Source organism: Corella eumyota, chromosome 7, assembly GCF_963082875.1.
Source record: "Corella eumyota chromosome 7, kaCorEumy4.1, whole genome shotgun sequence".
Taxonomy (NCBI): Eukaryota; Metazoa; Chordata; class Ascidiacea; order Phlebobranchia; family Corellidae; genus Corella; species Corella eumyota.
The window spans coordinates 10087571-10111802 of NC_137496.1; the positions used below are offsets into that span (position 1 = coordinate 10087571).

Consider the following 24232-nt stretch of genomic DNA (forward strand, 5'->3'; position numbering starts at 1 on the left):
TGTAAGCAACTATTATATAGTAAATAGAGGTACCATGTAAGTAACTTACCCTTGTGACTTGCACTTAACTTTAGGCTCTGATTTCTTCTAGTACTTGCTGCTTTTTCATAAGATGTACTTTAAAACTATGTTTAAAAACTTATTAACTGTTAAATGTTTTCAAACTTATAAAATTGATCTTGTATTTTTGCCATGATATCATTTTATTGTTTATCTCTTAAGTTTAAATTGCTATCAGGCTGTTACGATGACATTCTACATAAAATGACAGGCTAAAAAATAAAAACAAACCTTTGCTACCACCACGCGGCTTGAAATTTTTCTAATTTGTAATAAAAAATGTCACTAAAGTAAATCATGAATTTAGTAACTTATCAAATGAGACTTTAACTGTTTTAGTTTGCACTGCTGCAAATAAAATCAAATTCTAGTCAAATGCATTTTTGGGCATACGTCAGTAACATTGTAATTTACAGTTGGGTAATGTCCAAAAAAGATAATTTGTATGGTCATTGGGCTGATGCAATGAGGTGAAAAAAAGAAGTTTATAAAAAGAGAAAGAGAGAGAGAAAAAGAGAAAGAAAAACGAGATTTTACGAACGCCTTGTAAACACAAAAACGCTGCGTACCCAGAATTTAAAAAATTAGTTTGTAAATGTAATAAGGTTAATATTAACTAAGTCAACATCTTGCTATAAATACTTTAGTAAGATAATACCTCGGTATACTTAAATCTTATCACTAGCCGACAGACGAACACCTAATTTTTTTATAAAGTAATAATGGCTTCAGAAATTCAAGAAAAGGAAGCATGGAAAACCTTATATGGCGAAGGTGGTCTTGTTAACCGCGATGGTAAAATGACATCTATTCTAAATAGTTATGAATTAGTCGCCAATAAGTATGATTCCACCCTTAAAACTTTGCAATACAACGCGCCAGCGGTATTGGCGGATTGTATAATAGCAAATGTGGGTCAAGGTACTAAAGAATTAAAAGTACTGGATGTGGGGGCTGGTACAGGATTAGTGGGTAAGATGTTACGGGAAAGGGGCTTCAAAGGCCAAATGGATGCTGTGGACGCTAGTTCTGCAATGTTAGCAAAGGCAGAAGATACAGGACTTTACAATAAGCTTATATGTAAAGTCCTTACACCAGAAAATCCGTTGCAAATTTCTGCTGAATACTATGATGTCATAGTCTCCGCTGGTACCTTTTTGCAGAATTACGTCAAACCTGAAGTGATATATGACTTGATGCCTGGATTAAAAACTGGGGGGATTTTGGTTATTGCTCTTCGCATTAACGACCTGGTTTCTAACAGTCCATACGTCGCATCGTTCGACGCTACTTTAGAAACTTTATACAAACAGGAAAAGGCCAAACTAGTGTCTTGCGACAAATTTAAGAATTATGACGTCAGCTTTGATGAGCAGGGCAAATGCGATGGTTTTAAAGCACTAGCATACTGTTTGCAGAAAATATAAAAAATGCATACCTAAAATTGTCGTTTTGCCCAAAAAGTTGGCATTAATAAAAAAGTGTTTCGTGATTTTTAAAAGTAACTTGTTTTTTATTGTTTGAAATTAAAAACCGGCAGCGTGGTGTAGTGGTGAGAACACTTGCTACACCACACATCAGGTCGTGGGTTAAATCCCCTCTAAGCCAGTACTTGATCAGCAATATAGTAATCGGGCAATTATAATCAATAATATCTCAAAATGCCACAGGCAACTCGAGACTGAGTCGGAGTAACTGATGCTACTCAATGTGAAAGTCGAGCATTTAACTTTTCCACTTTGAGGATAAAGATATATACAAAAAAATAAACCATTGTATTAGTTTTTTGCTAAATCATTTAAAAAAAACTAAATATTGCAATATATGATTAGAGATATAAAAAAGGTCTGTTGCTATTTTATTTTACTAAAAACTACAAAGAATTGAGCAAGAAAGATGTTACCCATTTTACTATTACAAAAAACATAAGTGACGTTAATAAATAACTTAATAATAGTTCAGTTAATCGTTAAAACACGTTACATTTTTTTTTTAATAACTAAATAATCTATTTGACTGATATGACTTTCAATCGAAAACCATTTGCGCCATTTTATCTCAAATAAAATATTTTCGTAATTTTTAAAACCGTTAATTTAATTTTTTTTTAATTTTGGAAAATAATCAATGTAAACTTTAGTAAAATAGTGTTTTGGAAGTATAGAGACTTGGGTAAATGTTGGTCAAATGGTTTTGGGTAATACGGGCGACTACCAGGAGCCACACCAAAGTTATAACGCCTGTTTTATTTTGATTAATTTTTTATTTGCGACATTTTAGAATTTATTTTCGTTGTGTTTTTTTTTGCAAAATAGAATTGCTCTTTATGAGTTTTTGTTTTAATGAACCTAAGGTTATTTTGAAAAAAATTGTGTAACTTTTAAAAAACAAAAGATGTCAGATGCCGACAAATTAAATATTGACAAGATTATTCAAAACCTTTTGGAAGGTGAGTACCTTTAGCGGCAGCGTGATGTAGTGGTAAGAACACTTGCTACACTACACATAAGGTCGTGGGTTCAATCCCCACTGCCTTCATGCTGTAGCACCCATGAGTAAGGCGCTAACTGATGGTACTCTATGTTTAAGTTACGCATTCGACTTTCCCACGAAGGGGTAGTCTGGTAGTCCTAAAATAAAGACGGAAACGACAGAATTATTTTTTTTGTATATATCTTTATTATCGATGTGGGAAAGTCGAATGTGCGACGTAACATAAGTTACTCTGACCCAGTCTCGAGTTGCCTGTGCCAGTTTGGGATATTATAGAGACTATAATTGCCCGATAATTATACTTTTGATTAAGTGCTGGCTCAGCAGAAGTTCATACCATTTACAGCACCTTACTCAAGGGTGCTACATCATGAGATCAGTGGGGATTAAACCTACGACCTCACGTGTGGTGTAGCAAGTGTTCCTACCACTACACCACGCTGCCGGCTAGGTTATATCACCATTACATTTTTTGCTGACTTTTTATTTGTGTTTTCTTTATAAATTGTTAACTTTCTTATTTATTTTTTCAGTCAGGGGTTCAAGACCTGGGAAGAATGTCCAACTAACTGAGAATGACATTCGCGGACTTTGTTTAAAATCGAGAGAGATTTTTTTAAGTCAACCCATTTTATTAGAATTGGAAGCTCCTTTAAAAATATGCGGTAAAAATTTTGGTTAGCAAAAAAATAATAAATGCTACACCACACATTATGACGTGGGTTCAATCCCCACTGATCTCATGCTGTAGCGCCCTTGAGTAAGGCACTATAAACGATATAAACTCCTGCTGAGCCAACACTTAATCAGCGGCATAATAACCTTGCAATTACAGTCTCTATAATATCCCAAACTGCCACAGGCAACTCGAGACTGGGTCGCAGTAACTGATGTTACTCTATGTTTAAGTCGCGCATTCGACTTTCCCACATCGAGGATAAAGATATATACAAAAAAAATAAAACTGACAATTTTTAATGAAATTCCAGGTGATGTGCATGGCCAGTATTACGATCTTCTCCGACTTTTCGAGTATGGCGGTTTTCCGCCAGAATCAAACTATCTGTTTCTTGGAGATTATGTTGATCGCGGAAAACAATCGCTGGAGACCATCGCTCTACTTCTTGCTTATAAGATCAAATATCCGGAAAATTTCTTTTTGCTGAGAGGAAATCATGAATGTGCGAGTATCAACAGAATTTATGGGTTTTATGACGAATGTAAGTTTTTGAACATACATTTTCAGCTTTACGTTAAGCTAGAACACTTGGCTTTACTACATTAGGTCCTGGGTTCAATCGCCACTGTTCTCATTTTGTATTGCTCTTAAGCTACACCACCATGAGGTTGTGGGTTTAATCCCCACTGCTCTCATGCTGTAGCGCCCTTGAGTAAGGCGCTATAAACGGTATGAACTCCTGCTGAGCCAGCACTTAATCAACAGTATAATTATCGGGCAATTATAATATATAATATCCCAAACTACCACAGGCAACTCGAGACTGGGTCGGAGTAATTAATGTTACTCTATGTTTAAGTCCCGCATTTGACTTTTCCACATCGAGGATAAAGATGTATACAAAAAAAATAATATATCATTTTCTATTTTAGGTAAAAGGAGATACAACATTAAATTATGGAAAACTTTCACGGATTGTTTTAATTGTCTTCCACTTGCTGCAATAATCGACGAAAAAATATTTTGTTGTCATGGAGGTAAATTAAAACTGAAGTTTTTTTAATTCTTGTGAGTCAAAGTAAGTGAATATTATGTTGTGTTATTTAAATAGGTAATAGCCCACCCCTTGTCAGGATTTTAATTGTTGAAATATGGTCACAACTCTTAACTAATATTTGCCGGTGATAATTTACCAGAGCACCACAAATGGCAGTTTTTTCACTTGCTACACCACCATGAGGTGATGGGTTCAATCCCCACTGCTCTCATGCTGTAGCGCCCTTGAGTAAGGCGCTATAAACGGTATGAACTCCTGCTGAGCCAGCACTTAATCAGCAGTATAATTATTGAGCAATTATAATCTATATAATGTCCCAATTTGCTAAAGTCAACTCGACATTGGGTCGGAGTAACTCATGTTACTCTATGTTTAAGTCGCGCATTCGACTTTTCCACATGGAGGATAAATTAATATACAAAAAAAAAAAAAAAAAAAAAATTGGACATACGATAAATATCATTTATTAAAATTTGCTTTTAGCAGTTTACCTGTGCTTTAAAAATGGCAGTTTTTATTTAATTTAAAGCTGGCTAAAAGTAGCTTACACATATGTATACTGTCCGCTAAGTTTCATTGCAGATAGATTAAAAATATCAATTTTCAATAATAAATAGTATGAAAAATATAAGATGAAATAATATAGTAAAGTTTGTAGCAATAAAAAATATAATTTTATATTTAATAATTCATGTTTTTATTCAATAGTCATTGCTTGCAAATAGATTAAAAATATCAATTTTTAATAATAAATAGTAAGGAAAAATATAAGATAAAATAATATAGTAAAGTGTGTCGTAATAAAAAATATAATTTTATATTTAATAATTCATGTTTTTATTTAATAGTGGTTTCACACAAGAGTTTGTTTAAACTAATATTTATGAGAGAATGGGACAGTTCATATATTAAGTTTCTTTTTTGTTTGTAATTCCTTTGTGTTTTTGTATATTGTTCTGTTGTTCACTTCAAAATAGAAAGGCATTGTTGGTGAAATGTTATGTGTTTGATGAATCATTTATGTTTTTTTCCAACTTTTGTATTATTGGTAACTTTTGTATTATTGGCAACTTTTGTACATTCTACCAAACAGACTTTATATTAAAAAATATCAGAAGCTACATAAGGTCCTGGGTTTGAACCCAAATAATTTCGTAGCGCCCTTAAGTAAGGCACTACAGCATAAGAAAAATAAACAGTATGAACTCATGCTGAGCCAATACCTAATTAGCAGCTTAATTATTAGGCAATTATATTCTATATTATTCATTACTGCTAAAGTCAACTTAAGACTGGGTTGGGGTAATAAATGGGACTTTGTGTTTAGGTCGTTAAGTTGACCTTATCACATTAAGGATAAATATTACTAAATAGACGCTTTACTAAAAACAATATGCCTGAAAATCACGATTTTAATAAAAATCAAGCATTTTTTATTTACCCCTTTTTACCCTAACCCCATTTTTGAAAAATTCCTTCCATATTTTTTAAAAAATTTTGGCCAAAATTTTTATAAAATTTTGTTTTTAAAATTTTGTTTTTAGAAATTTTTTTTGTTTTGAAAATTGATTTTTGGCAAAAAATTTTCCTGAATTATATAATTATTATAATTATTAATACTTCTATACCATATCATTCTGATTTACAGAATAGTCTATACTTTAGTAATGAATTAGCACTATTTTTTTAATTAATTTTTAATTGCTATATAGGTATTGATTTAAAAATTAAAATTCATATTTTTTTTTGTTTTTTTGCAAAGTAGTTTTTTTAGTAGACTATATTTGTTAAAATATTGTTCATACTATCTTAAAGGTCCAATGAATTAATGATTAACAATAAATGTACTCGCATTGTTAAAGTAAACATTGTTGAAAGCGCGCTGTTTATTGTTTTTGTAACACAAATTTATTATTTTTGGTTTGCGTCATCTCACATACACATATTTTTTGGGTTAATTAGAATCATTGGTAGCTAATTTAGAATTTTAATTTTTTTTTCCTTAGTTTTTTTCGATATATAAATCAATTTTTGTATTGATTTTTTTTAACTTTACAGGATGTATATTATAAAGTATACACTTGTTATTATTTTAATACAATTGTGTGGTAATTCCGAGTACTTCAAAAGTATTTTTATAAGTCAATTGTTACTATATTTTACTTTGAAATTTTTTATTTATTCTTGATGTAGAAAGGATATAGAGTAACATTTGTTACTCTAATACAGCCTTAACTTGCTTTTATCTGTTTTGGATTTTATTCAATAAGTTGCCCAATAATTAACCTGCTGATTGCCTTTTTTTCAACAGGAGTTTATACCATTTGAATCGATTTTCGTAAAGGGGAAGCAGTGGGAATTGAACTAATGACCTCATGTAGTGAAACCAAGTTTCAAAACACTACACTATAACATCATAACTCCTGCTGAGCCAACACTTGATCAGCAGCTTGATAATCAGGCAGTTAAATTCTATGATATATCAAACTGCCAAAATCAACTCAAAACTAAAATGAAGTAAATAATGTTATTCTATATTTATGTCGTGTAGTCAACCTTTTTTTTGTATATCTTTATCCCCGATGTGGGAAAGTCGAATGCGCGACTTAAACATAGAGTCACATTTGTTACTCCGACCCAGTCTCGAGTTGCCTGTGGCAGTTTGGGATATTATAGATTATATTTGCCTGATAATTAAGCTGCTGATTAAGTGCTGGCACAGCAGGAGTTCATATCTTTTATAGCACCTTACTCAAGGATGCTACAGCATGAGATCAATGGGAATTGAACCCACGACCCCATGTGTAGTGTAGCAAGAGTTCTTACCACTACACCACGCTGCCGGTGCAAAAATCATGGGAAAAATAAAAATAAATAAAAAATATAAAATTTTTTTTAAGGTCTATCACCAGATCTACAATCCATGGAACAAATTCGTCGAATTATGCGGCCCACCGATGTGCCTGATCAAGGGCTCTTGTGCGACCTCCTGTGGTCAGATCCCGACAAAGAGGTCTCGGGTTGGGGAGAAAACGACAGAGGTGTCTCGTTCACGTTCGGAGCAGAGGTGGTGGCTAAATTTTTGCATAAACACGATTTGGATTTGATTTGTCGAGCTCATCAGGTAAAAAATTACAATTTTTAAAATTTTAATTTTTTGTGTATTTCTTTATCCTCGATGTGGAAAGGTTGATTGCGCAACCTAAACATAGAATAACAACAGTTACTCCAACCCAGTCTTGTTGCCTGTAGCAGTTTGAGATATTATAGATTATAATTGCCTGTTAATTATGCTGCTGATTAAGTGCTGGTCAGCGGTAGTTTATACCGTTTATAGCGCCTTACTTGAGGGCACTTCAGCATGAGATCAGTGGGGATCGAACCCAGGACCTTATGTAGTGTAGGAAGTGTTCTGACCACTACACCATGCTGCCGATAACATCATAAACTGTTTCTTTAACCATTTTATATCATTTAGAGTTAGTGTATAAGTGTTATATTAGCGACATTTCTTTACTCAAAAATTGATAAAGTTGGTGTCACTGAACACAAAAATGATTTTAACTTTAAATAATTTCGGGTATGTAACTTTAAAAAAAAATTAAAATTAGTTAAGAAAAGGGAAGCCCTGTTTGTGATGACTAGAAAGTACTAGCTTGTATACATTCACTCAGTGGCGGCTCGTGGGCAAAATGACAGGGGGGGCTAATTTTAGAAGGTCACAGCACGACTAGGGGGGTCCAAATTTTTTGATATTGATGGCCGTAAATCGGCTATTTTAGATACAAAAGGATCTTTTTTTATATTACTTAAGAAGATAAAATTTTTATTTTATCTGATAATGGGAACAATTTTAAGGTGTGCCTTTAAAGCTATTAGTAACTGTGGTGTAGGGCATACAACATTTTTAATAACATTTTTTAAATAAACACAATTGTATTTTATTCAATTAACTACTAATGTAGCCTATATCTTGCATAAAATAAAAATGTTTTTTTTTTGTTATTTTTTTTTTTTTTTCGGCGTCTTCCTTCTAAAAAAAATTTCAAATTCAATAAAAAGCAGTAGAGTACATAATACATTTCTTTCATTAATGGTTAGCAAACTGGATTAAAGTTTAGTTGACCATTTACTAATAACCATTTTTTAGACATAAAAAGCAGTAAAAATACTTTAAGTTAATTAAAACATAAAATCAGCAACATATTTATTTGAGACATTAATGTAATTAGATAGTTTGTGCGAAAAATAATGATATAATTTAAAAAAATTAAAATTACATATCAACAAAAAATCAATATATATAAAACGAACTAATGAAAAAAATTAAAACTTTGATCACCTTTTTCTTTAACTCTTCAGCATTTCTTAAAAGCAACATTACAAATAATTAGTTATATATAATAAGTAAACGAAACAAACTATGAAGGGATATTGAACTATTTACCTCTCCTGCTCCCTTCTTTCCTCCCTCTCTACTCTCCTCCTCTTTAACTCCACTTTTCTTTTTTAATAAATATTTTTATCAAATTATTTTTAATAAGCTGGTGAAAAATCTTTTAGCTTCGTTAAAGCTAAACTTCTAGATTTTATAATATAAAACCTAAATTCTCATTTAATGATATAATACTAAACTATAAATTCTAAAAAAATAACGCTAAACTTTCAACCCAATAAAAAAACTAAACTTTCTAATTGTAAACTTGTTAATTTAGACCTAAGTTACCTCTCCTCCTCACTTTCTTCTTCTTCTTTCCTTTTCATGTTTTCTTCTCTAAAATTTTTTTATTTAATTGTTAAATTAATGAAATATTTAAATATAATATTTGCAGTTACCCTAATTTTTTCATCTTCTCTCCTCTTTCCTTCCACCCACCCGACCTTCTTCCTCTTTTCCCCCAGCCCTTATCCTCCCATTCCCCCTCCTCTCCTTGCCAAACCCATTTTCCTCTTCCTCCACCACGACCCCTTCCTCCACCCCGACCCCTTCTTCCACCACCTTGACCACTATAATTTTTGTAATTTGATTTTAAAAAATGTGTAAAGTAAATAAATTGACTATTCCTTTTTTTAATAAGGTATTTTAACAAGCTATATAAAATATTAAAATTTGTTTCTTACCTCCATTCCCCTCCCCCATATTGGTTGAAAGTAAAATTCATTTATATAATCTTTTTATTTTTTTTTAAAACCTTTTAATTCTTTTCAACCCAAAAATAAATTCTAGTTAATTTATTTTAAATTTTTATAATTGCTTTTATATATATATGCACATAAATTTTTAAATATATCCAATTTGCATGTATCCATTGGTTTTTTTTCCGAACAAATGGTTTTTACACAATCAACCTTTACTGGAGAAACATAATCAACTTTTTCCAGTATAACTCAACACATCAACAGTGGAGGGCAGGCACAATCGATTATTTTCCAGGAAAACTCAACACGTCAACAGTGGAGGGCAGGCATAATCGATTATTTTCCAAGAAAACTCAACACATCAACAGTGGAGGGCAGGCATAATCGATTATTTTCCAGGAAAACTCAACACATCAACAGTGGAGGGCAGGCATAATCGATTATTTTCCAGGAAAACTCAACACATCAACAGTGGAGGGTCGGCATAATCGATTATTTTCCAGGAAAACTCAACACATCAACAGTGGAGGGTCGGCATAATCCTTATCTAAGAAAACATCAACATTACAACACTCATCATCAAAAACACTTTATTTATAATTTAAAAAAGTTCTTCTAATTTTCAACTTGGAAAACAATTCTATGACATTTTTGTTAAAATCAGGTGTGGCTGAAATGACATCTTTGTGAATGGATAAGACTGCTAAAGCATTTAACCTATCTTGGCTCATGGTGTTTCTTGAAAATGTTTTAATTCGTTTTAAAGTACTAAAACACCTCTCAGATTCTGCAGTTGCAATTGGAGTAGTTAAAACTATTCCTATAACCTTGCTAACTTCAGAAAAAGTATTCAAAAGTGAACCTTTTATCGGAAATGAATTCAAACCCACAACTGATTTAATGTTTTCAAAGCTGTTGTTAGTGTACAACACTTTAAGTTCGTTGGCCAGCTTTAAACTATCTATCATAGGGTAACCCAGTACCAACTGTTTAACCAAGTTAACTGGAAATATGTTTTTAAACCTTTTAAACAAACATGGATTAACTAATGAGAACGACTCAAATTGTTTTATGTTGCTAAATCGATTAATAATTTCAACAATTATTATATCACAGGCTTCTTTTGCATTTGCGCACAGCAATCTTGAAGAAGTAGCAACCCTTTGGCGTTTTGACAACTCTGGACAAAATTCCATACTAGGTTCCACAAGTTTTCCACGAATATCATTAATAACCTTCTGAAATGAATCAATAGCAAAGGCAACAGTCACCCCAGTCGATTCTCTTGACTGCAGAATATTATACAATATATCTGTATGGTGAAAGACATCATTGAAAAACTTCAAAAAGTAAAGAAATGTGGGATCTTTTAAAAGTTGTGTCAATCCAATACATCCTTGTGTTGAAGTTATGTCCCAGTGTGTTTCATTAAGAATCTTTTCAAAAGTTGCTAAAAGATTCTCCTTATTATTTAAAACACTTTGGACAGCTCGAGATTGAAAATTCCATCTTGTTTCACATGGTCTTGGAAGTCGTTTTTCACAAACTGATCGTAACACATCTGAACGTTTCGGAGACATAGAAAAAAAAGGTAGAGAATCCAGACAAGTTGGCAAAAAACAACTTAATGCTTTTAATACCTTGACAGGCATGCTTTAGTATTAGGTTTAGTTGGTGAGCATAACAGTGCACAAATTTGGCATGGGGAAAACATTCCTGCATTTTTTTTTGAACACCATTTTTTTTCCCACTCATAACAGATGCACCATCATATGTCTGGGCAATAAGCTTTTCTTTTAGATGAAAAGGTTGAAGTGCATGTTTTAAAAGGGAGGTCATACCATCAGCAGTACGATCATTAGCTTCATAATATGACAGAAACCGTTCAACAGGATAGCCATCCACTACAAATCTAAGAAGTACTGCAAATTGTGATCGATTGGCAATATCAGTTGTCTCATCTGCTTGAACAGCAACAAAATCAGCATTACCTATGTCATTCTCTAATGTATTTCTATATACAGTAAACATGCAATCTAAAAGTTCATTTTGGATTGTCTTGGATGTGTATTTATTTACTGTGGCACTTTCCAAATGCTCTTTTAAAACGTTATCCGATTTTGCTATTTGCTGCAATAAATCCAAAAATATGCCTCGGTTAAAGGAACCTTCTGATTCATCATGTCCTCGCATACCTATTTCATGTACTCCACAAAATTTTAAACAGTCAACAATGAGGTCGAGAATGTGTCTATTCTTTTTAACAATTTCATTGTGCCTCTCAACAGATAAGCTGTGTCCTACACTGATCTGTGACTGAATATCTACTGTTCCTAGTAGGCTATATGAAAGTGCATTGGTAATGTGCATTTTTGAACTCTCATGTCGCTTTATTTTTTCTGAAATATGTTTTATATCTTTAAAACCTTCCTTTGACCAAGTAACTTCTTTTTCTTCACCTTTTCGAAACAAAAGGCAGTAAAAGCAAAATAAACTTTTTTTTTCCTCGCTTACAGTAAGCCATTCCTTTCTCGAAAACCACTGAACATTAAACTTTCGGTTTTGCTTAGGGCCTGTACTTTTTATTTCAATAGATTTTGGCTGATGAGGTCCAAGGCGCTTCAAGTCTAACTTTGCCTCAAAACTCAAAGGAAAACTTTTCAGAATACAATCAACCTGGTTCATGGTTTATGGTATCCACAAAAATAGTCGAAATATTACTAAGAAATCACAAACTTGTTCTTATCAGTCTTATACCAAATTACAACTAAGCAAAATACTTCTTATACCAAATTACAACTAAGCAAAATACTTGCTATTTTCTGTTTAAATAATGCTTGCTAAAATGATAAAAAAAATAATAGCCAACAAACTATTTTAGTACACAGTTTGGTTTTTTCAAGTTTTCCACAATTAGATATTTTTTTATATATGGCAAAACTCTAATCTGCTAATCATGGCGTTCGCCGTTTGGGCTGACTGGCTGGATATGGCGTGGGCAGGCAGAATAAACTCTGCACTTTACTTCGACTGCCAATCAATAAATAAATAACATTTGGCTAAAAACACTACCAAAATTCAATTAAAATTAACAAATTTATACATTTTTTTACTAAAAACACGTATGCGGAATTAGCCTAAAATGACTGTTTCCGCAAGACATGTGTACGCCCTTTCTAAAACTTGTGCGACGACCTTTCTTACAAAAATCCAATTGATTATTTTTATTTGTTAACTTAAAAATATTATTTAGGGACTTATTACCTCCAGAGAAAATCATAAAATACCCAAATTATGTTTTAATTATTTTATATTTTAATTACTAAGTAAATTGAACGTCAAATTTAAAAAAATCACAAAGCTAAAATTGTCAAATTATTTGGCAACTTTATGGTTGGCTTAGCCCCACTTTTTGATTCAAGTTCTCAACTTTTTTTTAAATTTCGGAATCCTGAAGGCAAAAACAGCGTTAAAATATTTTTTATTTGACAGCCCGTGGGGCTAATTTTGGTTTAGCCCTCACATGTTTACGCTACGTTTTTCGAAAATTTTGGCGTATTTCGTGGCCAAAATAGGCGCTAATTTTTAATATTTTTAATAATTTTAGCAAAAAACATTGCCGAAAAAACAAATATTATTCAAAATAAAATAAATTATAATTAAAAAAAAACATGTTAAAAAAGTGGGGGTTTTAGCCCCATTAGCTACATAGACGAGCCGCCACTGCATTCACTACGCTACTTAGTACTTTCTACGTTACATAAAAAATATGGTAACCTGTTTTTTTTTGTTAATCATTTTCCAAGTATTTTTGAAAATTAAATTGTAAATACCACAGACATTTTTTAAAGGTTCTAAAGGCATTTTGTGATTTAGTGTCAACCATACTAACGTGCTATATACTATACATCACTTACAAAATTTGCAAAATTTTTTAATATAGCACATCAAAATTTTTATAGGCCATTGCGAACAATATATAAACCAAAATTTAAAAAAAATTGAACAAATAAATTTTCATGTTATGAGGTATTAGGTTTTTTAAAAGTCAAATTGTGCTTATATTGTAACTTAAACTGTTTGTTGAGCTATTGATACTGAAAATAGAAACCTGTAATTGTTCCTATTGTGTTCCCAAATCGCGATAAATTAAACGCTTCATTGTTAAACATTTTAACAATAGTCCACTCTGTTATGCCTAAACTTTAAGTTGTAAGGGTTTAAGTTAATAATAGCGCAAACACGAAAAATTTGTTACCAAAAAAAAAAAATAAATTTGTTGTAAAAGAATTATTTTAATTAGTAATTCAATTTAGAATTTATTTTTCGTTCTTTTTTATGCTACTTTTTTTTTATTCACAAAACTGAAATTTATTCCTTTTGCGCTTATTTATACTCGATATGGTAATGTTGATTTAACAGTCTTAACATAGAGTAACATTTGTTACCCTGACCCAGTCTTGAGTTGACTTTGTTGGTTTGAGATATTATTGATTATAATTGCCCGATAATTAATCTGCTGATTGGTTTTTAGTTCGTCCAGGGTTCAAGGATATTAAATTATAATAGTAGTGGGAATCAAACTTAGGGCCCCATGTAGTGAAGTGTAGAAACCACTCCATTATGCTGCCAATTTTATGGGCATTCTTGTTAATTTATATCATGATATCATAAACATTTAAAGTAACTAAGATAACTTACCCACTGCCGGCATTTTAATTGTCATATTGCGATTGCAGCATTAATTTTGCGCGAGATCATTCACCCACGTAACACAAACTTCAGTTTTATTTATTTTGTAGGCCTATTTATTGGAAAAAAACCGGCAGCGTGGTGTAGTGGTAAGAACTCTTGCTACACCATGCATGAGGTCGTGGGTTCAATCCCCACTGATCTTATGCTGTAGCGCCCTTCAGTAAGGTGCTATAAATGGCATGAACTCCTGCTGAGCCAGCACCTAATCAGCAGCATAATTACCGGGCAATTATAGTCTCTATAATATCCCAAACTGCTACAGGCAACTCGAGACTGGGTCGAACTTATGTTACTCTATGTTTAAGTCGCGCATTCGATTTTCCCACATCGAGGATAAAGATATATAAAAAAAAAGACATATACATTGTCAACTAAACTTCATTCTATATAGATTAAACATAAATGTCCTCTGCCTTATTGTTACTTTAAAAATTTTTTTTGTTGTTCATTTTTTTAACATTGTTATTAGTTAATATTAAATATATTACTTTTTTTTATATATAAATTTATCTTCGATGTGGGAAGGTCGAATGCGCGACCTAAACATAGAAGAACAACAGTTGCCCCAACCCAGTTTGGGATATTATAGATTATATAGCCTGATAATCAATGGGAGTTGAACCCGGGACCTCATGTAGTGTAGAAAGTGTTCTGACCACTGTTACCACATGCCACCATATTTGTACCATGCTATAACTAAGATTTATATTTAATTTTAGGTTGTAGAAGATGGTTACGAATTCTTTGCCAAACGCCAGTTGGTGACTTTGTTTTCCGCCCCAAACTATTGTGGAGAGTTTGATAACGCAGGGGCCATGATGAGCGTAGATGAAACATTAATGTGTTCTTTTCAGGTCAAATTTTTTTTTGTATTTGTTTGTTTATCCTCAATGTGGAAAAGTTGACTTTGCCATTTAAATATGTGGAATTATTTGTTACGCTAACCCAGTTTTAAGTTGCATTTGGTAGAAAAGTATTTAATATAATTTCTTAATAATTAAACTTCTAATTATTTGGCTTAGCAGGAGTTTTTTAAGTACCAGCAGGGTGGTGTAGTGGTAAGAACACTTGCTACACCACACATGAGGTCTTTATTTCAATCCCCACTGATATCATGTTGTAGCACCCTTGAGTAAGGCGCTTTAAACGATATGAACTCCTGTTGAGCCAGCACTTAATCAGCAGTACATTTATAGTATCCCAAATTGAGACTAGGTCGGAGTAACTGATGTTACTCTATGTTTAAGTCATGCATTCGACTTTCCCACATCTAGGGTAAAGATATATCCAAAAAAAGTATAGTGCTCTACTTAAAGGAACTACGGGTTAAAAGGGGTGGGAATCGAACCTTAGACCTAATGTTCTAAAGCAAAATATTTGAAATTAATATTTTATTTGGTCTATGAAAAGTAATTTTTGTGTTAAAATCTTAGGAAGTTAGTTTAACTCGTTAATACACCCTTCCAACTGACTGCTTTTAAACTTATTTGGCGAGGCTACGCTGTAGTGTGGTTGTGACTAATATTTTCCTGCGCACCACAAACAGCAGTGTTTTAAAATTTAATGCTATCAATTGAACATTTAGGCAATTTAGCTCTGTTATATCTAGATTGGATTTTATACTTCATGTCTGGTATAGTGGTTATGGCGTTGGACTAAGCACTAAAGTTTTGAAAATTAAAAAAAAAAATTTTTTTTGATTTTGTTTTGAATAGATTTTGAAGCCGGCCGACAAGAAAAAATTCCCGTATGGGGGTTTGAATGCAGGTAGACCTGTAACCCCACCCCGTAATTCTGGAAACAAACCTAAAGGCAAGAAATAAAAGGGGGTCTTTTGAATAATTCTTGCTTTTAGGTTATTTTAGAAAGCTACTGTACCACTTTTCCACATTAGTTTGTATTTTATTTTAGTTGCCGGTTAAAAAAAAAAAAAATTTTTAGGAAATAATTTTTTCTTCCAATAATTTTATTAACAAACCTTTAATTTTTTGTTTGTTAATGTAAAAGTACTCAATTTTAACACATTTTTCACCAACACAAATCTGTTTTTGGCTCATTTTAACTACCTCCACCAAATTACCTTGGAAGTTTAAAGCTTTAAGAATTTTTTTTCTATTTTATTTCGAAAAAAGGTTGATTTAAAATTTGTTGAAAATTTAATATTGGTTTTTATTGGTGAATACGGTGTGGTAAGTTTTAATTTATTCATATATAATTTATATCAAAATTTAATAAAAAAAATTTAAAATTCTTAGGTCTAATCTTAAATTTGATTTCCAAACTTAACAACCCTAAAAAATGTAGCAAAATTTAATTAAGAAAAATATAATATACATTTAGTATTATTATATCCCAATATATTGAATTGTATTTTATGATTATATAGTTTTGAAATATAAAGTAAACTTTTTTTTTTTTCGCTTCTGTAAATAATTTTTTGTTTTTAACTGTTTTACTGATTTGTTTTTTGTATGACATTGTTCTTCAATTAAAAAAGGGAATTATGTTCCTTAAAAACTGTGTTTTTTGGCAAGGATACTTTTAAAATTAAGATTACAAACTATTTAATCCTTAAAATTTAAGCAAGGTTATGTGGATTTGACTAAAATAAGTTTCGATGCTATTATTTATGAATAAAATTAACAATTTTTTTTTGTATATATCTTTATCCTCGATGTGGGAAAGTCGAATGCGCGACTTAAACATAGAGTAACATCAGTTACTCCGACCCAGTCTCGAGTTGCCTGTGGCAGTTAGAGATATAACAGATTATAATTGCTCAATAATTATACTGCTGATTAAGTGCTGGCTCAGCGGGAGTTCATACCGTTTATAGCGCCTTACTCAAGGGTGCTACAGCATAAGATCAATGGGAATTGAACCCACAACCTTATGTGTGGTGTAGCAAGTGTTCTTACCACTACACCACGCTGCCGGGTGCAATGAAGTAAGATATTAGAAGAATAAAATTATACTTAAGCCTGCAAAGTGTTGTTGTGGTAAGAACACTTGCTACACCACATGAGGTCGTGGGTTCTATTCCTACTGCTGTCAAGCTGTAGCGCCCTTGAGTAAGGCGCTATAAACGATATTAACCTTTGCTGAGCCAGCACTTAAACGGCAGCATAATTATCAAGCAAATGTAATCTATAAAATTTCAAACTGCCACAGGTAACACAAAACCGAATTGGGGTTTTAAAGATAGAAATAGACTGTAATGCTGTTTTTGATAATAATTTATGCCACTTTTCGGGGAGAAACCAACATATGAAATTACCTATCCCTAAAGTACACAAGGTCCTGGGTTCAATCCCCAGTGGTCTTAGCCCTTGAGTAAGGCGTTATAAACGGTAAGAACTCCTGCTGAGCCAGCACCTAATCAGTAGCATAATTATCGGGCAATTAAAATCTATAATATCCCAAACTGCCACAGGCAACTCGAGACTGGATCGGAGTAACTGTTGTTACTCTATGCTTAGGTCGCGAATTCGACTTTCCCACATCGAGGATAAAGATATACACAAAACAAAATGATGTTATAGCGTTAACTTTTACGCCATCGTTCAAGCAGCAGGCGGCATTGCAGAAATAACAAAATAAATTTTGTTTTTATTTTGACGTTTATTTATAAATAAATAATATGTACATATAAACAGCGGCACGTATTTGTCTAAATGCCACAAGAAGCTTGTTTAGCCATTAAAGAAAACACAAACGGAGCAAGTACAGTTTAAATTTTGCAAAATTAAAATATCGTGAAATTATGAATTACAAAAACTTTATTGCTGGCGTAGCTGGGGGGACGGCAGCGACGTGCATTTTACATCCTCTTGATCTGATTAAAATAAGATATTCAGGTAAGTCTGTTAGTGTATTTGTAACTGACAGCGTTGTGTAGTGGTTAGACTGATAGAACACTTGCAATTCCACCATGAGGTCGTTGGTTCAATCCCCACTGCTCTTATGCTGTAGTGCCCTTGAGTATGGCGCTATAAACAGTATGAACTCCTGCTAAGCCAGCGCTTACTCAGCAGATTAATTACTGGGTAATTATAATCTATAATATCCCAAACTGCTAAAGGCAACTCGAGACCAGGTTGGAGTAACTAATGTTATTCTATCGTAAACGATTACGAGCGCCCGGCGTTTATGAATAGCTCAACCACGTCATAACAGCACACTCTTTCCCAATAAAATATATAAAAACCTATCACCTTAAGGTAATATGAAAAAAAAATATATGAGTTTTTCCTGGTACGCCGAAAAACAATTAACAGATAAATTATTGGGCAATATGCTCAACTCAATACTTTTTAAGACTGCCTGGGTCAACTTAAGACCCGATAGGGGTAACACTTACTACTCCATGTTTAGTCTGTGAAACCGGCCTTTCCACATTGAGGATAAAAAAATATTTAAAAATGTTAAGTTATTGATAAGACGATAAAACAATGTTTTATTTTTAGTAAGTGATGGGTTGTCTTCTCGTCCAAAATACAGCAGCATGTGGGGCTTAACAAAAAGTGTGTGGAAAAAACAGGGGGTCAGGGGACTGTACGCAGGTGTCACCCCCAATCTTATTGGTGCAGGATTCAGTTGGGGATTTTATTTCTTTTTGTAAGACTATGTGAGATTTTAATTGTAATCAAGTTTATTTTTAATTTTAATTTAAAAGTTTGTTATATTAAAGAAATGTTTTTTTATTTTTTTGTATATATCTTTATCCTCGATGTGGGAAAGTCAAATATGGGACTTAAACATAGAGTACCATCAGTTACTCCGACCCAGTCTCGAGTTGCCTGTGGCAGTTTAGGATATTATAGATTATAATTGTCCAATAATTATGCTGCTGATTAAGTGCTGGCTCAGCAGGAGTTTATACCGTTTATAGCGCCTTACTGAAGGGCACTACAGCATGAGATCAGTGGGGATTGAACCCACGACCTCATGTGTGGTGTAGCAAGAGTTCTTACCACTACACCACGCTTCCGGTTCTATATACGTTTTTGTAGTTTTAAAAACATTTTAAGTTAAAGTTTAAAAATTTATAACTACTTATACAATCTCTTATTACTATATTTTACCTAATATTCTGATTTTAACTCCGTTATTACCTCGAATATACATACCCTAACACGATAAACACTTTAAAAAAATTATTGGTATTTTATAATCTTGATAATTAATATATATATATATTGTTCTTGTTACGTTTATGGTTCTCACATCTTATTTTAGAGGACTGTAAATGTAACGAAATCTCTAAAATTATAATTTTTGCATAATTTGAGCCCGAGTATTTAGTCACGATACTCAGCAGAGTCCGAGTACTCGGTTATAACGTTATTTAAACGTATATAACTGTTCACAAGAATCTTTCCCGCATAATTTTAAAACTGCAAAATTTGCCAAAAAATCACGTAGTTATGGATTATAAAGTGTTTATCGTTGGCAAGACTACCTACCGCTGATAGCGATATCATTTTAAGTTCAAACGAAAATGTAAAAGTCTCAAATTTATTATGCATAAAATTTTACTACGTAAAAAGTGTATTTGTTGCGCAATCGTTGCTTAAATAACGTGATATAATTGAGAGTAGATTATAATTTATTAGAAAAAGGCAAAACTCATGTTTTTTTATGTTTTGTAAATCGTATACGATCTTAAATGACAAATTATTACTCGGCGTCTGAGTACTAAAAAATGCTTGACGAACACTAGTATTAAAATATTCTCAATACTCGCGCCTAGTACTCGAACTCGGATTCGATTGGCCCATCCCTAGTTTTAAGTGACGAAAAAAAATCGAAAAAAATTTAAAATGAATTTTTTTTTTCAAGTTACAACACAATAAAAACTCATTTGAATGGGGGAGACCAAACGAAGCCATTAACAGTCGCCGAATATTTGTCATGTGGATGTATTTCTGGTAATTTGATGAATTTTATTAAATAGTAAAATCAACTAACTGTGGAATAATACAACTATAACATTTCCTAAACCATAAAAAAAAATTTGCTATATTTTTTTCTTAAAGAGATGGTTCGGTCGCAGAGTTTTTTTTATAATTATGTTGAGATTTTTCTAACTTACACAGGGATACAATTATATTAAAAATTGGTCAAGTAGATTTTGAGATATCGGAATTTGAAGGTAAATATTGTAAATAGGGAAATTCCGTTCGCTCGCGAGTCACGTGACCCACAACGTCATTCAATTTCCTATATATCAAAAACTACTTGACCAATTTTTAAAATAATGGTATCCTCAAGCAAGTTGGAAAAATTCCAACAAAATTAAAAAAGAAACTCTCCGACCGAACCATCTCTTTAACATTTTGTGTAATAAATAAGTAACTGTTACTTGTAGATTTGAAATGCTAAATGTAGGAGGTTATGGGTTCAATCCCCACTGCTTTCATGCTGTATTGGCCTTTAGTAAGGTGCTATAAATTGGGCAAACTTTTGCCAAGTCTAACACAATCAGCAGATTAATTATCGGACAATTATAACCAATAATAATAAAACTACTAAAGTCAACTCGAGACTGGGACGGGGTAACAAAGGTTACTAAAGTAGCATTTTATAAAATGTATGTATATACTATTAAACAATATTTAAACCAAAATACTGAAATTTGGTATTTTTAATACTTTAGGTGCCCTCACTTTATCAATGCTAAATCCTATCTGGATAGCCAAGACACGCCTTTGTCTCCAATATGAAACACATTCTACCCAGTATGTTGGTATGATTCATACAATTAGGGACATTTACAAACAAAATGGTGTCAAAGGCCTTTACAAGGTGGTTCTAATCTTGTTTTAAACATTTAAATTAGTTCTTTATTAGTATAGAACAAGATTTTTTTAATCTCAAAGTGAGAAAGTCAACTTCACAGCCTAAACGTAGAGTAACATACATTTCCTCGGCCCAGTCTCGAGTTGACTTTAAAAGTTAATTTGTTTTTGGTTGGCAAAAGTTTATATTGTTTATAGTGCCTTACTAAAGAGTGCTACACCATAGAAGAAGTAGGGACCAAACTCAGGACCTTATGTAGTGAAGCTGCCAAGTACTTTAACCACTACATCACGTCACAAAAAAAAAAACTTTTTTTAATTAGATTTTATATTTTACAGGGCTATATACCTGGTCTGATAGGAACCAGCCATGGTGCTATACAATTTTTAGTATATGAAAGATTAAAATTATGGAATGCCCAGCGTAGAGGGAAAAAAATCTCTGAAAAAATGGTAGGCTATGTATTTTTTTTTTAAATTATGTTATCTTTTCACATATGTTGACATTTTATTTTAATTGTATAGTTATAGGGTATTAATTTACAAAATTAATTTGTGCCATAAGACTTTGCATATACTGTAAAATCATGTGTAATTTTAAAAATGTTGACTGTTTTATTTTTTTCACTTTTTTTTTGTATATATCTTTATCCTCGATGTGGGAAAGTCAAATGCGCGACTTAAACATTCAGTAACATTAATTACTCCGACCCAGTCTCAAGTTGCCTGTGGCAGTTTGGGATATTATAGATTATAATTGCCCGATAATTATGCTGCTGATTAAGTTCTGGCTCAGCAGGAGTTGATACCGTTTATAGCACCTTACTCAAGGGCGCTACAGCATGAGAGCAGTGGGGATTAAGCCCACGACCTCATGTGTGGTGTAGCAAGTGTTCTTACCACTACACCACCTTCTTATTTGTTCATTGTATATTTTTTTCTTTTTACATTTTTTAATACTTAAAAAGGTTAACAATTATTTTTAAATTCCGGGAAAAAAAAAAATCTTGCCAAATAAAAAATTAATTTGTAAAAAAAATTAAAAAAAAAAAAATTAACTTTTTAGAGTGCTTCTGATGTAATACTGATGTCTGCCGGTTCAAAGCTTGTTGCTGCTACCTCTACTTACCCATATCAAGTTGTAAGGGCAAGACTACAGGAGCAACACAGAATTTATAATGGAATTTCACATGTCGTTACTTCAACATGGAGGTAAGAATGTACTGGCAGCGTGGTGTAGTGGTACACTACATGAGGTCGTGGGTTCAATCCCTTGTGCTCTCATGCTGTAGCCCCGTTGAGTAAGGCTCTTTAAACAGTATGTACTCCTGCTGAGCCAGCACTTAATCAGCAGCATAAATATTGGGCAATTATAATCTATAATATTCCAAACTGCCACAGGCAACTAGAGACTGGGTTGGGGTAACTGATGTTACTCTATGTTTGGGTCGGCATTCGACCTTCCCACATCAAGGATAAATATATATACAAAAAAAAATGATTAATCTGCAGCAGTGTTTAAACGCTTAAGCTTCTTGGTTTAAATCCCACTGCTTCCGGTAGATTGCTGTGCAATTGTAAACCAGCAGTGTGGTGTGCAGTTCAAAACACTTGGCTTCACCTTGAGATCTTGGGTTCGATCTCCGCTGCTCCCATGCTGTAGTGCTCGGTAATTAAACTCCTAATTAAGTAATGGTTTAGCAGGAGTTTATACCGTTCATAGCGCCTTACTTAAGGGCACTACAACATGAGAGCAGTGGGGATTGAACTCATGACCTCATGTGGTGTAGCAAGTGTTCTTACCACTACACCATGCTGCCGGTAATTATAATCCATAATATCCAAAACCGATTGAAAAAATATAAAAATGCCACTAACAACTTTGCAAGAGGCATCTTAAATTAATAAATTTAAAAAATATTGTTTTTAGAAATGAAAGTTACAAAGGGTTTTACAAGGGCCTTGCAGCTAATTTATTACGTGTTATACCAGCGTGTTGTATAACTTTTTATGTCTATGAGTTACTAATGTTTCATCTACCAAATTATGAATTAAAAGCATCCAAAACCTGACAAGCATTTTTAAATTGCAGTTCATAATATAAATTTTTTTTTATAAATTAATAAAAGGCCATTTTAAAGATATGCAAACCCATGTATATAAAGGGGTTAATAAAAAACATATTATTGCTGATAAAATTGTGTTTTTGGGCACCTGGTTTTTGGTAATATGTCAGCAATAGTTTTGACATTAAGCAGTTAAATTTTAACTTTTTTGCTTTTATTTAATTTATTTTTATGCACATTTTAATTTTTTTTTTATTAATTTATAATTTAATTATTATTTTTTACGATTTGGCATTTTGAAAACTACATTTCTTTTAACATTTAAAGTTACTTTTTGAAAACTTTTTTAATATTTGTAAATTTGTGCTTTTTCTCAAAACCTTTGTGCTAACAAGACGATAATGTTTTTAAATTAAAATATAATTTATTTAAACTGTTTCTATTTTAAATCTACTAATAAGGTGATAAAGTGGATAATTAGAACTCTTGGCTTTAATACATGAGGTCCAGACTTTGATTCCCTCTGCTTCCATGCTGTAGCACCCTTTGGAAAACAATTTAGACAGCATAATCCTCTATAGAGCAAAACATTTATTTATCCTCGATGTGGGAAAGTCGAATGCGCGACTTAAACATAGAGTAACATAAGTTACTTCGACCCAGTTTTGAGTTGCTTTTAGCAGTTTGGAATATTATAGAGACTATAATTGCCCGGTAATTATGCTGCTGATTAAGTGCTGTCTCAGCAGGAGTTTATACCATTTATAACGCCTTACTTAAGGGCGCTACAGCACGAGGTATATCTTTATCCTTGATGTGGAAAAGTCGAATGCGCGACCTAAACATAGAGTAACATAAGTTTCTCCGACCCAGTCTCGTGTTGACTTTAGCAGTTTGGGATATTATATAGATTATAATTGCCCGATAATTATACTGCTGATTAAGTGCTGGCTCGGCAGAAATTCATACCGTTAATATCGCCTTACTTAAAAGCGCTACACATGAAATCAGTGGGGATTGAACCAACGACCTTATGTGTGGTGTAACAAGTGTTATTACCATTACATCACGCTGCCGGATCAATTTATTACCTTGCTAATGATATAAAGGCACTAGTGGTAATAATAGGAATAAGAGTACTAGTAACAATGGGGTCTTATTTATTTTGTAAGTACCACGTTGA

The 24232-nt window shown here is 32.5% G+C and overlaps 3 protein-coding genes across 3 annotated transcripts; all 3 read left to right on the forward strand.

Moving 5' to 3' along the window:
- The first annotated feature begins 834 nt into the window (after positions 1-834).
- On the forward strand, positions 835-1487 carry LOC145760319 (methyltransferase-like protein 27). The gene has a single exon (XM_082574184.1). The coding sequence runs from the start codon at positions 861-863 to the stop codon at positions 1485-1487; it is 627 nt and encodes a 208-aa protein (XP_082430310.1). The 5' UTR covers positions 835-860.
- An 860-nt stretch (positions 1488-2347) lies between these two features.
- Positions 2348-16530, forward strand: LOC145759804 (serine/threonine-protein phosphatase PP1-gamma catalytic subunit B). The gene is made up of 7 exons (XM_082573656.1): positions 2348-2509; positions 3087-3218; positions 3543-3773; positions 4165-4269; positions 7190-7413; positions 14903-15037; positions 15899-16530. The coding sequence occupies exons 1-7, from the start codon at positions 2455-2457 to the stop codon at positions 16004-16006; spliced, it is 990 nt and encodes a 329-aa protein (XP_082429782.1). The 5' UTR covers positions 2348-2454; the 3' UTR covers positions 16007-16530.
- A 1228-nt stretch (positions 16531-17758) lies between these two features.
- LOC145759234 (solute carrier family 25 member 32-like) lies at positions 17759-23274 on the forward strand. Its single transcript, XM_082573010.1, has 7 exons — positions 17759-18040; positions 18650-18800; positions 20025-20113; positions 20842-20990; positions 21323-21436; positions 22050-22195; positions 22914-23274. The coding sequence occupies exons 1-7, from the start codon at positions 17947-17949 to the stop codon at positions 23053-23055; spliced, it is 885 nt and encodes a 294-aa protein (XP_082429136.1). The 5' UTR covers positions 17759-17946; the 3' UTR covers positions 23056-23274.
- Positions 23275-24232: the final 958 nt, after the last annotated feature.

Bases quoted from the DNA above. Each gene is read 5' to 3' on its own strand.
- LOC145760319 (XM_082574184.1), top strand. From the start codon at position 861: ATGACATCTATTCTAAATAGTTATGAATTAGTCGCCAATAAGTATGAT.
- LOC145759804 (XM_082573656.1), top strand. From the start codon at position 2,455: ATGTCAGATGCCGACAAATTAAATATTGACAAGATTATTCAAAACCTT. The intron at 2,510-3,086 runs GTGAGTACCTTT...TTATTTTTTCAG, and splicing joins TATTCAAAACCTTTTGGAAG to TCAGGGGTTCAAGACCTGGG. The intron at 15,038-15,898 runs GTCAAATTTTTT...TGTTTTGAATAG, and splicing joins CATTAATGTGTTCTTTTCAG to ATTTTGAAGCCGGCCGACAA.
- LOC145759234 (XM_082573010.1), top strand. From the start codon at position 17,947: ATGAATTACAAAAACTTTATTGCTGGCGTAGCTGGGGGGACGGCAGCG. The intron at 20,114-20,841 runs GTAATTTGATGA...TTAATACTTTAG, and splicing joins GTCATGTGGATGTATTTCTG to GTGCCCTCACTTTATCAATG. The intron at 20,991-21,322 runs GTGGTTCTAATC...TATATTTTACAG, and splicing joins GTGTCAAAGGCCTTTACAAG to GGCTATATACCTGGTCTGAT.